Source organism: Urocitellus parryii, chromosome 6, assembly GCF_045843805.1.
Source record: "Urocitellus parryii isolate mUroPar1 chromosome 6, mUroPar1.hap1, whole genome shotgun sequence".
In the NCBI taxonomy this organism is placed as follows: Eukaryota; Metazoa; Chordata; class Mammalia; order Rodentia; family Sciuridae; genus Urocitellus; species Urocitellus parryii.
In genome coordinates, this window is record NC_135536.1 from 129383430 (window position 1) to 129399656 (window position 16227).

The following is a 16227-nucleotide window of genomic DNA, read 5'->3' on the forward strand; positions in this document are numbered from 1 at the left end:
AAATCAAAACCACTCTAAGATTTCATCTCACTCCAGTCAGAATGGCAGCAATTATGAAGACAAACAACAATAAATGTTGGCAAGGATGTGGGGAAAAAAGGTACACTCATACACTGCTGGTGGGACTGCAAATTGATTCAGCCAATATGGAAAGCAGAATGGAGATTTCTTGGAAAATTGGGAATGGAACCACCATTTTACCCAGCTATCTCTCTCCTCTCCTCGGTCTATACCCAAAGGACTTAAAAACAGCATACTACAGGGACACAGCCACATCCATGTTTATAGCAGCACAATTCACAATAGCTAAACTGTGGAACCAACCTAGGTGCCCTTCAATAGATGAATGGATAAAAAAGTGGCCTGTATACACAATGGAATATTACTCAGCAATAAAAGAGAATAAATCATGGCAGTTGCAGGTAAATGGATGGATTAGAGAGGATAATGCTAAGTGAAATTAGCCAATCTCCAAAAAACCAAATGTCGAATGTTTTCTTTGATTCATAGTGGGATAGGGATAGAGAGATGGGAGGAACAGATGAACTCTAGATAGGGCAGAGTTGTTGAAGGCAAATGGAGGGGGCATGGGGTTAAAAATGATGGTGGAATGTGATGATCATTATTATCCAAAGTACATGTATAAAAACACGAATTGGTGTAAATATACTTTGTATACAACCAGAGATATGAAAAATTGTGCTCTATATGTGTAATAAGAATTGTAATACATTCCATTGTCATATATAAATAAAAGGACAAAAACATGGAGTCAGAAAATCTGTATTGAGTCCTTGCATTGAGACACGGTCTGTGAGACACAAGTTGAGAAATATGTTTTAGTTGATTTTCATCATTGTACAAACACCATGAGTGTCAGGTCTTAAATTTGGGTGCTCAGAAGTTTCTCTAAGTCTGATATAAGTCCTTCTCAAAATTTTGTTAGCCTCCTTGCCTTTAAATGAAGCAGATCTTTTAAGATCTTCCCTTACTTTGTTCTTGCTCTTTAATATTGTGGCCATGCTAGGATAGCACATGCCTGACTGGTGAGGAATAACCACACTGATTTTCCAATGCTGTAGCCTTTAATCATTTTTAATTTGTTTCCAGGTCAATCACTTGACATGGTCTCTTACTGGCAACATTAGCAACACATTTTGCATGCTTAGGAGCCATGATGAACAAAATACGAGATCAAATCAAGCACGAGAGAAAACAATGCAATTGAGAGATGTCAAATACACAAGATGGATAAAGCCACTGCTAGAATAACTGGCATACTGTTTGATAGCATACCTTTTTAATAAGTAGGACTGTACTCTAAAATAATGAAAAAAGTATAATATAGCAAATATAGCAGTAATAGTCATTTATTGTCATTATCAACCATTATAACTATGTGTTATACTGTATGTACTATATGTACTGTACTTTTATTGGTCTGGCAGCTCTCTAGATTTTTTTACACCAGCATCACCACAAACAGGTGAATAATGCATTGAACATGTTACTCTAGGCTAAAGCAATTTTTCAGCTCCATTATAATGTATGGAACAAGAGTCATACATGAGGTCAGTTGTTGACCAAAACATCATTGTGTGGCACATGATTATTATTTTGAACTTAGAAAAGCTGCTAACTTCTTTGAATTTCAGTTTCTTAATTCATCAGATGCTGTTCACAATCTGTTATCTGACCTAGGATGACGTGATATAATGACAGAACTAGTGGATTCATAAGTGAAGATTTTCCTATTTGTATCCAGGGTTGCATCCTGCCAGCTCAAATTCATCCAAAGTCCAACTCCAAAGCACCAACCTCTCCCCACATCACCCAAAGGTCATACAATTTGCATCCCACAATCCCCTTCTGCAGAAATGACCCTTCCTTAAACTTCCATGGCCCTTCATCACCACTTCTTTAATTGCACTTATTACAGTCTTCCTGAAATCATTTGTTTTCGTGAACTATTTTCTCTTTTAGACTGGGCTTGCCGGAAGGAGGGAAGGTTCCTGTGTCTTCCGGTTTTATCCTGTATTAAGAGACACTAAATACAGAATTACTGAAGGTACTCAATTAACATCCAGTCCCAGGTAACTGTTTATCTTTCCTACTCAAAATACCTTGTTTAAAAAATGTTGGCTACAGTATATTCAGTTGTATCCAGAATGCTTGCAAATCACAGGCTTGTCATTCCACTTGGATATTGGTGGAGGAAGGAATGCTATAAAGTCCATGAAAGTATGAATTTACATAAGAAATCTTTAAATCAAAATATGTTAATATAGTAATTTCTTACTTAAAAGGATATGAAATTTTGAATAATCCCCCTCCATATTAGTTTCATTTTCAAATGTCTATTGACATTGTTTTATGATTAAAGCAAAACTGCTGCTCATAATAAAGATAAGAAAAATAACCTGCAAGCAACTTATACTTCCATTTAAAAGCTCTCTAGTGGTTCAATAAGCCAGGGAGCTCTACTTTTATAGCATTTTTCGTTTTATTTCTGATAAAAAAGAGAAAGTTTAAAATTTTCCTCTAGAGAACATTTAGGACAGTCAGGTTTGTTAGTTGGCTGGAGTTTTCCTCTCTTTGCAATTAATTGATCAAAATCGTGGAAGAGGGTGGGGTAGCAGGTGACAGCTCGGCTTGCCGCTGGATCCACCTACCTACCACTAAGCTCGCGGCCCGGGCGACGCACTTCTGTGCAGTCACTCATTGGCCAGCTTTACACTAACCTTGACCAATCGCCCGCGGCTGGGTCGTCATGGCGACGGGCACGCTAACGCTCCAGTGCCTGTCTGGGGGTCTGTTCCCTGGACTGTAGGGACGATGGCGCAGAATCTGTACTGTCCACGAGTGCGGATGGGAAACTGGAACGAGGACATCTACCTGGAGGAGGTATGGAGGGCGTGGCCAGGTGTGGACTGGAACTCCCGAACCCAGCCCAAAGTCCGGCCTCAACTCTGGCTTCCAGCACCCCGCCTCCTCTCTCCCCCCAGCACACACCAAATACCCCCCAACCCACCTTCTGGACTGTCCTGCAAGCCCAGGGCTCATGGGGCTTCTACTCTAAGCACCCTGACACCCCTTATAAACTCGGGTGCCTTGCTCTTCCCCTATGCCCCCCACTTAGGTCAGAGTTCCACTAAACTCCCCTGGGCCCTTGGTAGCTAAAGTCTGAGGCTGCAGGAACCTCTAAATGGAATTACTGTCCCTTTCCTCTCCTTAGCCTGATGGCCCAGGCCTTCCGGAGGGACCACGGAAATATCCCCTTCACTCACGGTGTATTCTTTGCCTCGCGTTCTCAAACGTCCCTCTTAACAAACCTCTGGGGGAGGGGTGGGCTTTCCGTCCCCATCCTACAACCTGGGGGTGGGGGTGGGGGACCTCAGAAGGGGCGAGAGAGCCTCCAGTTTCTACTTCCTATTGTCACTGGCTTGGATAAATACAGCTTTGCGTCTTTCTCCCTTTTCTAAACATTCTCCGATAACATAAAGTATTAAAGTAATGCTGAAACATTTCCCCACCACTCTATTATGCTCACATTTCCTTTTCTGTTCTCACAGTTCGCTCTTTCTACTTGAGATTCTTCTGACTTAAAAGCCATCACTGTTCTATTTAGGGCTGTTGTCCATACTTTGGAATTCATTCTTTTTCTCCTTAATCAGGAGTACATGAAAGACTTTTTAGACAAGAGAGAGAAGGGGAAACTTCTCATTCAGAGAAACAGAAGACTGAAAAAGAATCTTTTGAGACCGGTAATTTAAAATTCCAACATTGTTTTCAAAGTTTTGTCGAATTAAGTGTGAGTATACGTTAAGCAAGAAAAAATTCCATTTTTTTCCCATGTAAGAGTCACAGTGCTTAAAATTCCTTAACATTTTAGAAATACAAAGGAAGTCTGCTCTTCATTACATTACTTGCATTTTCCAAATAAAGAAATCAATAGATTAATAATAATTAAAATACATCGTGTTGCTCAGGAAATTCTCAATGAAAGTTAAATTAATAATGGAGTTGACACATTTGATTTTTTCACTGGCTTTGTCTGGCATTATTTGGGATTACTGGGAATTTGGCATTGGCAAAGTAGAAGGGAATGGAAGAAAACTCGGATTTGAGGAAATCCATGTGGGTGCTAGTCTGAGAAGGAAAGAGGGTACACCTGGGAGTGGCCATGGCCCTGGGCTGTTCAGGAATTGTCCGGTTTTTTTTTTTTGACAAATTCTTATTAAAATTGTAGATGCAGCTTTCCATATCTGAAGATGGATATATTCATTTTGGAGACAAAGTGATGCTTTTAAATCCCAACTATCCTGAGAAGGAAGAAGCTGGTTTGTTTCAGTGTGGGGACCTGAGCCTTTGCATGACTCCAGATGAAATTTCAACTCACTTGTATGATGAATTAGAGGTGCCCTGTGGCCTGAGTGCAACTACAACCAGGATCCCAATTGGCAGAAACACTTTTACCATTTTGAGGTAGAGATGATTTGATTTTCAGTTTCACCATAGTGTCTGTTTCACTTGTAGCTTAAGGATGCCCTGGGATGGCAGCAATGCTGGTAGGAGGCAAAAGATTCCGTGGTCTCATCATGCTGGCTTAACCTTGAGAATTATTAGCCTTTACAATCATTTTTATCTTAGCAGGATGACTGGTAACTTGGGCTCATTTCAAAATGTTTGCTTCATAATTATTGGATCCAGGGAATTCAATTTGCATTCTGCTAGATGCAAAGTGGAGTTTTCTTTTGTTCTTTTGATACGAACTTTTATTTTTTTATCTTTTTTCCTCTTTCCATATTTTTTATTGGTGCATTAGAGTTGTACATAATGATGGAATTTGTTGTTACATATTCACACATGCACATAATATAACAATATAATCAGGCCAATATTACACCCCTGTACTCCCCTGTCCCCCGCTATTCCCTTCTTCCTTCTGGTTCCTTTCCTCTACTGATCTCCTTTTGATTTTTTAAAGCTTTCTAATAACACAGAAACTTTGAATTCATTTGAGTGATTTTGTCATTCTTAATGTTGCTGTTATTTTTACAACAAAAAATAGTTTAATACAAGTTGGTGGTAGATGGAATTTGCTCTTTAAAAATTAAATGTCCATTAAAATGTACAACTTGCATTTTAAGAGGAAAGATTGTATTAAATATCTATGAGTGTGCTACCTTGGTTACCTCCAAAAATGTCAATGCATTTGACCAGAATTTCTTTTTTTTAAATTTTTTTTATTTTTTTTTATTATTGGTCGTTCAAAACATTACATAGTTCTTAATACATCATATTACACGGTTTGATTCAAGTGGGTTATGAACTTCCACTTTTACCCCGTATACAGATTGCTGAATCACATCAGTTATCCTTCCATTGATTGACATATTGCCATTCTAGTGACCAGAATTTCTTAGTGTACATTAGCATAATGTTGTTGGGCCACTCCAGCCAAAGGCTTGCAAAGTAGAGATGCTCTGCATCCTGGCTATGGTGCAGGCAAGGAAGAACATGGCGCTGGATTTTACCTCCAACCCAACAGACCTTTTATTTAGTTATCTAATTCAGTTATAGAATGTGAATATAGATTATCAAGAAAATATATTAAACAAAATTGCATAAGCAAAAGTAGATCTGTAGACTGATCCTAATCTGGGTAGTTATATTGTACTTATTCTCCCCTGACAGTGCAGGCAAAGATGCCACTGGTCAAGTCCTTAGATATGGACAGGACTTTTACCTTGGAATAACAGGAGGATTTGAAAACAAAATGGTGAGTCTTCAACTTGGCATATCTTCTTCGGATCATTTTTATTTTTTTTTTAAGATGGTCCAATAACTACCTCCTGAGGAGGACAGAGAACTCTACAGATGGAGGCTACATCTCTGACTATGTTATGGTTTCATCCTGCAGTTTTCAGTGGCAGTTTTGGGCCAATTCTTTCTTCTAACTTTGCAAAAACAAACAAACAAAAACAAAACAAAAAATCCCCATAGACCTCTAAAAGCTAAAATAAGGAAAGAAAATCCTTTAGTAATACAATTGGCAAAAAAGTCCCAAAGTTTATACAACTTCTACCTACAAGTTAAATGATTGGATTAACTAATGATCATCTGACACCTGCCAAATGTCACTGATGCTAGCAACGTATATTATCTGACAACTCTTTTGTCCATTTGTTTTTTAAGAGGCAGGGACTCATTATATACCCAGGCTGGTCTTAAACTTCTGGACTCTGTGATACTCCTGCTTTTAAGTAGGTAGGACTGGGGGCATGGTGCCATCAGATCTGGTTCTATTGAACAACTTTTTCTTTCAGACTTTTTTTTTAACAAGGGAGAAGGATAATATTTGGATACTTAAATTTGCATAAGTCAGGGAACTTTACCCCGGGGATTAAGAATATAATAAAATCAGGTAAATTTCAGTTTGAATTCTAGATACAGGAACTCAATAGGAATTTGTGATAGGAATTTGAAAAAGTCAGTTAACCTTTTGAATCTGTCTTCTCTATATAATGAGGAGTATTATACTTGTCTTACTGCATAATATTCAGTGTTGTAAATGCTTCACATGTATTAACTAATTTAATTCTTCATGGGAATCTATAAAGTAGGGAATCTTTTACCCCTATTTTGCTAATGGGGAAACTGAGGTACAGGGGCTTGGGCTATAGCTAAGTGGCAGAGCACTTGCCTAGCATGCATGAGGCACTGGGTTCCGTCCTCAGCACCACATAAAAAAATAAACAAATAAAATAAAGGCATTCTGTCCATCTACAACTACAAAAAAATTAAAAAGAAAAAGAAACCAAGGCACAGAAAGGTTAAATCATTTTGGCTCAAGTCACCCAGCTAATAAGCGGCAAGGCTGGGACTATATAAAATTTCTCATTAAAATTTGAAGATTCCATTATTGTGTGATATAGCATTGTTGTTGTTTTGTTATTATTATTATTATTAGATATTTTTTTTTTATTGGTCGTTCATAACATTACATAGTTCTTAATACATCATATTACACGGTTTGATTCAAGTGGATTATGAACTCCCGCTTTTACCCCGTATACAAATTGCTGTATCACATCAGTTACCCTTCCATTGATTGACATATTGCCTTTCTAGTGTCTGATGTATTCTGCTGTCTGTCCTATTGTCTACTATCCCCCCTCCCCTCCCCTCCCCTCCCCTCCCCTTTTCTCTCTCTACCCCTTCTACTGTAAATCATGTCTTCCATTTGTATTCTCTTGACTTACCCCTCCTTACCTCTTATATATTATTAGATATTATTAAGAAAAAACTGTCAAGATGTTGTGCACCATAGATAGCAAGGTGCAGCTTGATTTTATTTTTATTTTTTCAATTTTGTGTGGTATTGGAGATCAAACGCAGGGCCTTGGTAATGTTAGTCAAGTACTTTACCACTGAGCTGTTCCCCTAGTCCCATGAAGCATGATTTTAAATGTAGAAATTAAATTGTTAAGAGAGATGGGCTGAGGATATAGCTCAAGTGGTAGCGCGCTCGCCTGGCATGCGTGCTGCCTGGGTTCCATCCTCAGCACCACATACAAAAACAACGATGTTGTGTCTGCCGAAAACTAAAAAATAAATATTAAAAAAAAAATTCTCTCTCTCTAAAAAATAAATAAATAAATAAATTGTTAAGAGAGAAGATTAAATCACCATTGTCTATATAGAGATTATCATTCCTAACATCTGACTTATTTTATTTGTAATTTTCTAAATATTATTTATTTACTTATTTGTATTTATTTACTTTTTTCCCCTCGTATTGCGGATTGAACTCAGTGGTGTTCTGTCATGAGCTCCACCACAGCTCTTTACTTTTTGAGACAAGGTCTCACTAAGTTTCCCAGGCAGGCCTCTAACTTTCAATACTCCTGCTTCAGTCTCCCAAGTTGTTTGGATTGTAGGCAGCATTTCTGTGCCTGGTTATATATTCTTTTATAAAAGTTAGATGTGACCATAATGAATACATAGCTAGATTATTTTTTAAAAAACATTTCTCAGGGCTGGGGTTGTGGCTCAGTGGCAGAGCGCTTGCCTCGCACATGTGAGGCACTGGGTTCGATCCTCAGCACCACATAAAAATAAATAAACAAAATAAAGACATTGTGCCCATGTATAACTAAAAAGAATATTTCTCAAAGCTCTTCATGACAATCATATTGAATGAGTGCAAATATATATAATTGTGTGGTAATATCAAAGTTTGCTATTTTTTATTCTACTTCTGGGCAGTTGAGTTTGGTGTTCCTATTTTCCTATTATATGTAAAGTTTCAGTGTACATCTGTGTATAAATGCTTACAACTTCTTTCACTCAATCCCAAATCAGGAATTCTCTTTTTTGTTTAGATATTTTGCGGGAAGAGACATGGAATTACTGAGAAAACAAATATGAATAATTTCAAAATTATGAATACATATAATAATCTATTTTTGTAATGGGTTCTACCAATTTGTATTCTCAAAAGCAGTAAATAAGAAAGCTATTAATTGCATTAAATACTGTGTTAGCTTTGTGTTGTTGTGTCCAAAATACTTGACAAGACCCATCTGGAAGAGGAAAAGTTTATTTTGGTTCATGGTTTCAGAGTGTTAGTCCATTGTGGGCTGACTCCATTGCTTGGGGTCCAAAGTGAGGCACAACATCATGGCGGAAGGGCCTGGTAGAGGAACACTGTTCACCTCATGGTGGCCGGGGAGCAGACAGAGAGGGGAGAAGGGATTGGGGGAAGGGTTGAGGGAAGATGCACTCTTCCAGAACATGTCCCCAGACACCCACGCCCCCTCCAGCCATGCCCCACCTACTCACAGTTAACACCCCAGTCATTCCATTCAAACTAGGATGGACTGATTAGGCCAGGCTCTCACAATGTAATCATTTCACCTCAGAACATTCCTGCAGTATCACAGGAGCTTTTGGGGGATGCCCCATATCCAAGTCATAACAAATATCATAATTATAATTTTTACTACTTTGATGACCAAACAAAATGAGAAGAAAAAGGATATGTAAATATTGCAGTGCTTTAATTTCCCTATGTTTTCAGTTTTGTTTTCTCTCCTTCCCCTTCCATTTATATCTTCCTACTTTTCATTCCTTTCTTCTTGCCTTTCTCTCTTTTTTGAATTATGTGTTCTTTGCCTATATATTGATTTGGGTTCATATATCTGCTTCTTCATATATTTTTCATATTTCTTGCTAATATTTTCTCCCACGTGCTGCTTGGCTTTTAAGTTGTAGTTGTTCTAATACTATGTTTTTGAGTAAAAATCAATCAATGTTTTCCTTTGAAATTTTTCCCATTGCTTTTAAGGTTTAGTCTGTTTAGAGATTCTATAGAAAGAATCTGGGGCTGTGGGTGTAGCTCAGTGGTGTAGCACTTGTCTAGCATATGCAAGGCCCTGGTTCAATTCCTTGCACGACAAAAAAAAAATAATAATTGAATTCTAGATGTTTATAGTTTGAGTCTTGTTTAAATTTATTCTTTGATCCACTTGGGATTTATACTGATAAAAGGTTTTATGGGAGTATCTAAATTTCCCCCTGTGACTATTCATACAATCATATCTGTTATCTCTTGATTATTCCTTTCTCTATCAACACATGATGCTTCCCTTAGCACATACTAAATTAGTATGTGTACTACACATTGTTTCTGAGCTTTTTATTTTGATCCATTGGACTCTAGTTGTCTATTTTTATTCTAGGACTAGAGTATCTTAATTACTACAGCTTTATAATATACTTTGACAGCTCATAACTATCTCTGATTACATTTCTTTGTCCAAATTACATTAGAAATTATTCTTTCAGTTAAATGTAATAATTATTTTCACCAAGGCTGTTAGCCCTTGCAGGAATAACTTACCTCATGTTTTGATTGACATTGTAACATCAGAACATTTACCTATTCAGTAGCTCTTCTGAGGGGTCTCTCCATTTATTCTCTTAGTAAAATTTTCTGTTTCTCAGTAAGGTTTTATGGCTTTTTTCACATGGGTTTGACACAGATCTTAAAGGTTCTCCTTGTCATCTTATATTTTTGGATAGCATTCTAAGAAGGTCCTTTTGATAATATAAGGAAATAACATTTGATAGCATGAAAAATATTTTTTCTTATAAAATATAAGAAAACCATCAATTTTTATATTCACCTTTGATGAAATTACTCATTCATTCAAATGGTTTTTCAGTTGATTCTGGTATATATTTTTAGGTAGACAACAATTTCATCCACAAAAAGTGACAATTCTCTCTCTTCCCAAATTCTCAGACCTCCAATTTCTGTTTTCTATCTTTGAATTAGCAAGCATTTCCAGGGCGTCCGTAAAAAAATATCTAGCAATGATGGCCTTGTAGGTTGGTTCCTGATTTTATTGCTGTTTTTCTTTACACAAATACAACAGTTTGTGGTTTGAGACAGATATTCTTCCCCATTTCAAGTTATGGTTTTGTGCTGCTCTGAATGGCACTGTTCTGTTTTCTAGGGCTCAAGTTTGTGGTGTGTTTTGGGTTCATGTCCCTTTCCCACCTATGTCCTGCTAAGTGTCACATTCCACTGCTTTTTCTTTGGCCTGTCCTCTCATTCCCACTTTGAACCTCCATCCAAGCCTACAGTGTTTGCCCGCTTCAGTCCATCTTGACTCAGACCGTTGTAGGTAGGATGCAGTCAGATGAATACTTTAAAAGCTCATCATGTCTGGTCACCTCATTGAAAGGCCAGCAAGGCTCCCCACTGCCCTCAGAAGGAGGTTCCAGGTGCTCATTATGGCATTTGAAGTTCCCAATGAGATGCCCTTGCCCTCCCTGTTTGTGTTCCCCATCTCTGGCTCTCCAGCACTCTGCTTCTCCTCAGAGCCTTTCTGCAGCCCCCAGGAGAGCACTGTGCTTCCTCTGTCCTCACACAGTACATTGCCTGCAGCTCTGCTAGATAACTCTTTCCTTACTGTTAGTTGTGTTAGCTTCACATCACTGTAACAAAATCCTGGAGATAATCAATGTAGAAAGAGTAAAGCTCCATTTAGCCTTTTCCAGTCCATGATCAGTTGGACCCATCATTGCTTTGGGTCTGTGGTGAGGCAGCACATCGTGGTGGCAACTCATGGCAGAGCAAAACTGCTTATGGCATGAGCCAGGGAGCAAAGAAGGACAGACAGGAGTTAGGGTTCCACAATCCTCTTTTCAGAACATCCCCAATGAGCTAAGGGACTCCCTCAAGCCCCACCTTTCAAAGGCTCCACCATTCCCAAAAGAACCACCCTGGGAAACATGCCTTTAACACATGGGCCTTAGGGGTGTCTTTAACACCCAAACCACAGCAAGCCGCATCCCTTATCTATATTGCTTCTCCTTCTCTTGCTAGGTAGAGAAATCATTGAAGATGATAACTCATTTCTACCTTCCCCATAATGCCCCACTGTGTGGGATTTTATGTAGAAAGCCCTATTAAAATTCCATCAAAGATGCAGAAACTAACTCCACATCCAGGCAGAAGGTAAACCAGTAAAGAGCTCACATGGAACTAACATTTTGGACATTTCAGCAGGATGAGTGGTTTCTGGCAAGGTTGCTGGCTGCCACTAAGCTGACACAAATTCTCAGCACTAACACAAATTCCAGAAGGGCACAGGGCATGTTGAAAACTCCCAAATGGATATCAGCTGTGATGATGTTTGCCTGTAGAGTACTTCATGCATCAAGTTTGATGCAGCATTATTTATAATAAATAATTGACCCAGGTCCGATCCTTTGAAACAGAGGAGGGGAGCAGAGGCAGGGAGTGGGAAAGACAGGGAGACTGAGTTTGGTATTCAAAGAAAGAGAAGTAGTTTGAGTTGACTGTGTGTGTGTGTGTGTGTGTGTGTGTGTGTGTGTGTGTGTTGGTTTCCACATTCCAAGATGGCATGTCCAAAGAAGAGTAAAATCATGCTTTCTCATATAATCAGATAGAACAGGGTTTTTAAAAACCGCTTTTGAAGCTCAGCACAGTAGTGCACTCCTATAATCCCAGCTCCTCCGGAGGTTGAGGTTAGAGGATTGCAAGTTCGAGGGTAGCCTGGGTAATTTTGTAAGACCCTTTCTCAAAATAAATAAATAAATAAATAAACAAATAAATAAAATTAAAAGGGCTGGGGATGTAACTCAGTGGTGGAATGTCCTGGGTTCCATTGCCAGTATAAAACAAACACACACACACACAAAAAACCCAAAAAACAAAAAACCAAAAAACAAATTCCAGACAAACAAAAACCAAATTTCTAAACAAATAACAATAATAAAACTACTTTGGAACATTCTTGCCATCCAGCCTGCTGAATGCTTTTTCAGGAGCAATGACTTTGTTTCATGTCTGCTGTCATTTCCAGTTATATTTATCCAGTGACCACAGGACCCTTCTGAAATCATCTAAGAAATCTTGGCTCCAGGAGGTATACCTGACAGATGAGGTCTCCCACCTGAACTGCTGGCAGGCTTCTTTCCTCGATCCACAGCTGCGCCTGGAGTTTGAAGGCTTCCCCATCCAGGTGAGTGCATGGTAGGGAGGGCACAGATTTCCAGGATGTGAGGCTACAGCATGAGTGCAACAATGCTGCCACTTGCTCCTGTCTGTAGAACAGAGATTTTCCCCTAGCTTAAAAAACTTGCTCTCTCTTTTTCTTTAATTTTAGTTCAAAGTTAGAGGGCACTAGTGTTTTTCTGTGGCAGCATCCTGCATTAGTGTTTCTCAACCCTGACTGCAGGATAGCATCTCTAAAGAACTTTTTACAAAACAGTAAAGATTAGCCAGGCAGAGTGATGTACACCAGTCATCCCTGTGACTTAGGAGGCTAAGCCTGGAGGATCACAAGTTCAAGGCCAGCCTCAGCAACTTAGTGAGACCCTGACTCAAAATAAAACATAAAAAGGACTGGGGCTGGAGCTTGGTGGTAAAGCAATCCCAGTGCCAAAAACAAAACCAACTAACCAGCCAACAAAAAACAAAAACGCTGAATCCAAGGCCCTGTTCTCAAGATAGATTGAGAAGTCCAGAGTGAGATCACAAGAATTATGACCCTGCTTCCTTTACAATATTTGGTTGCATTCTCATTGCTAAAGAGACTGGGAAGTCTCAGGGAGTTAAAGGAGAGAGTAGGGCAACCACATGGGCAACACAGTAGTTCTGCAAAGAATGTCATTCTTCTTGACAGTGGGGGACATTTTATAAGACTTGGACTCTGTGGGACTGGAGCCCGAGGTAAGGTGCTGTTGGGCAGCAGGTGTTCGTGGCACAGACCTCACTTTTGGCTTTGCTACTCATAGGTTTGTTAAGAATCACTGGGAGAGTATGGCCTTAGCAGAAAGAATTTACAGATTGGCCATCCGTGGCTGCTGCTCCCTGTCCAGGAAGTGGCCACAGGTAGACGTTACTTGGAATCTGTTCCACACAGAATGCCTGTCTCTCTGGAGCTTTGCTGTGTGGACCCAGCTTCACAAGTGTCCTCCTCCCAGGATTCACAGTGAAGCAGGCTTGACAAATTTCTCATCCTCAGTCATTCTTTGCCAAGTTTTGCTTTCCTAGGAATTGTGTTTCAGGTCCACCATTTAAGCTGTCAGTGCCTCAGTTCCTTATCTGTACATAGCGACATGAATGACTTTCACCTTAGGAGGTTTTGTGAAGGCTTCTAAAAGATCCATTTGCATGAACAGTGCCTGGCTCACAGAATGCACTGGCAAGTATTCACTGTGGCCTTGATGGTTGTTATGTTCTAGAAGGAGCAGTGGCCCAGCCCCGGAGCTCTTCGCACCACTGATAACTCACCTTATGGCCTGAGGCAGGTCTCTTAACCTCACTTAGTCATGGTTACACACCTGCAAAACAGGAACCCCAGACCTCTCCAGGCTACCTTGCACAGGCCACCATCCTCTGGCCAGAGGCCATCAGGAGCACCTGTAGTTGAGCAAATTGGGTATATTGCTTGTTGGGATGAGGGAGAATGCACACCTTGGGGAAAGTGGGGTGCCTCAGTAAGGAGGTGTTGGGAAAGATGCATATAGAATGGGGCTTCGGTTGGGTATTTTGGGGAGAGTTCCATGAAGTGAGACTTTGCACTGGATTGGAGGCTGTCAGGAAGCAAAGGGACCCCATGACTGGCCCATCAGCATCTCTAACCTCTAGAAGGGCAGACAAAGGCAAAACTAAAACTGGCATTGGTAAAGGAGGGCGGGATGTTTGGGATTTTGTGATCCGGACAATGCTCTTGTTTTGCCTGTCTTCAGTCATGACTACAGAATGGTTTTGATCTTGTCTTGACCCAGCATGGTCACAGAGTAGCCTCGTCTAATGTGGACATTCCTTAAAATCAGTCTGTTATCTAGGAGAACACCAACCACAGTTGAGAGGAGGGTCAGCTTCTGGATTCCAGGGGCTGCTTTTCTTTTTCTGACACATTTAGCTTACATGAGTTAGGCTTTTAAAGTAATATTTATTTTTTCTCATTATAAAGACAATATATGTTCACTTATGAAGTCAGAAAAGCACACTAAGATATGCAAATTACTAGTAATAGTTCCACTTTCCACAGATGATTACTGTTGTTTACTATTTATTTTTCTGTACATAGGTATAGGTAAATTTTTTTACAAGATAGAACATCATGAATATTTTTTTACATTTAATAATACCATTGGCCATATCTCAGGTTGTCAAAGATCCATATTATGATTTTGAATAATTATTCTGTCATATGTATATCTACCATAATGTATTTAATCAAATGCTTGGCTTCTTAGTTATTCCATACATATTTATTATAGACATATACTAAATTGAAATATGTACAATCTAAATTTTTGCATATAGAAAAATGGAGACCTTAATTCAGGATGATAATAGCACAATTTATTTTTTAATTTTTTATCTAAAGGCAAATGAAAAAATCGTCATCTATCACCATTACACGAATCGGGCACTGGCAGTCCACCGCCATCTTTTCTTAAGGTATTGTATTGCAGGGTACAGCAAATGCCACATAAGGGGCTCGTGAATACAAATAAAGACACACAAAAAAAGTCCTTTGATGATGAAATGTTGCCACACAGAACTCTGATGGTGTGAAAATCTTATTGGAGCCCCTTTTATTTAAATCCTTTCCTGCTGGATTTTAGCTATAACAGACATGACCTGTCTAATCCTCACCTAAACAGGGTGAAAACTTCCTGCAAACAGGCCACGTCTTAGAGATCCCAAGGGCTTTGTGTGTAGTAGTCTGCTTTATTTGGTGCTTTGAGATGAAATGAAATCCTTTTGAAAGGAGTTACTTGATTTCCAACCAGAATTAATCTTTTCTTGCTTTAGGACCTATTTTGGAAAAGAAGTTGAAGTTGCAGCTCACACCCATCTGGATTCACACAAGGTTGAAAAACCAAAGAACCATTGGATTTTGGTTACTGGGAATCCCAGGAATGACTTTTCCACCATGCTGGACCTGCCCAAACCACCAGCAAAGGACACCCAAGCCATGGAGCAGGCCATGGACCTTGACACCCAGTGACATGTCAGGCCTACACCTGCTCTCTTGGACCCTGTGCTTATCCAGTGTAGCTTTAAAATAAATTGGCAATCTTTGTCATGCCTCAAACTGATTTTAGAAACAGAACTCTCTGAATACTATATTAAAATAAAGACTATGTTAGGATTATTGAATTAGTGGTAGGGGTCTAGGACATTTAAAAACTAGCTCTGAAAAATGAGTGGCATTTGGATATGACAAGTGCTAGTCCTTTGTTGATAACCAAATTCTGAAGAACCCAGCATCCCTGACTTAGATCCTCTCTAGCAGCATCTCCTACAAGGACTGTGTGTTAGTCTTTATAACTTGCTATTTAATAAAGCTATCAGAACACCACTGGATTTTTGGTAATATTGTGCCCTTCTTGAACCTGTGTGATGTACATCAATACATAGCTGTGAGCCATAGCTTTATCTTGAAATTTAAAATTCTCCCTCTTATAAAACATTAATATTTTTGCTTTGGCCTCTGGCTTAGAAGGTCAAGTCCTCTACCTGACCAGTTATCCATTATTTTATAGTGTTCTTCAAACCGAAGAGTACTTTTATCTCTATCTTATCTTCAAAACTAGCACATTAATAGAGGAATACTTTTATCTCTATCTTATCTTCAACACTAGCACATTAATGGAGGCACCCAT

At 39.2% G+C, this 16227-nt stretch overlaps 1 protein-coding gene across 1 annotated transcript; it reads left to right on the forward strand.

Moving 5' to 3' along the window:
• Nucleotides 1-2835: 2835 nt before the first annotated feature.
• On the forward strand, nucleotides 2836-15569 carry Cfap161 (cilia and flagella associated protein 161). The gene is made up of 7 exons (XM_026388265.2): nucleotides 2836-2904; nucleotides 3675-3764; nucleotides 4250-4485; nucleotides 5698-5782; nucleotides 12405-12563; nucleotides 14943-15016; nucleotides 15374-15569. Exons 1-7 carry the CDS (start codon nucleotides 2836-2838, stop codon nucleotides 15567-15569), a joined length of 909 nt encoding a protein of 302 aa, XP_026244050.1.
• Nucleotides 15570-16227: the final 658 nt, after the last annotated feature.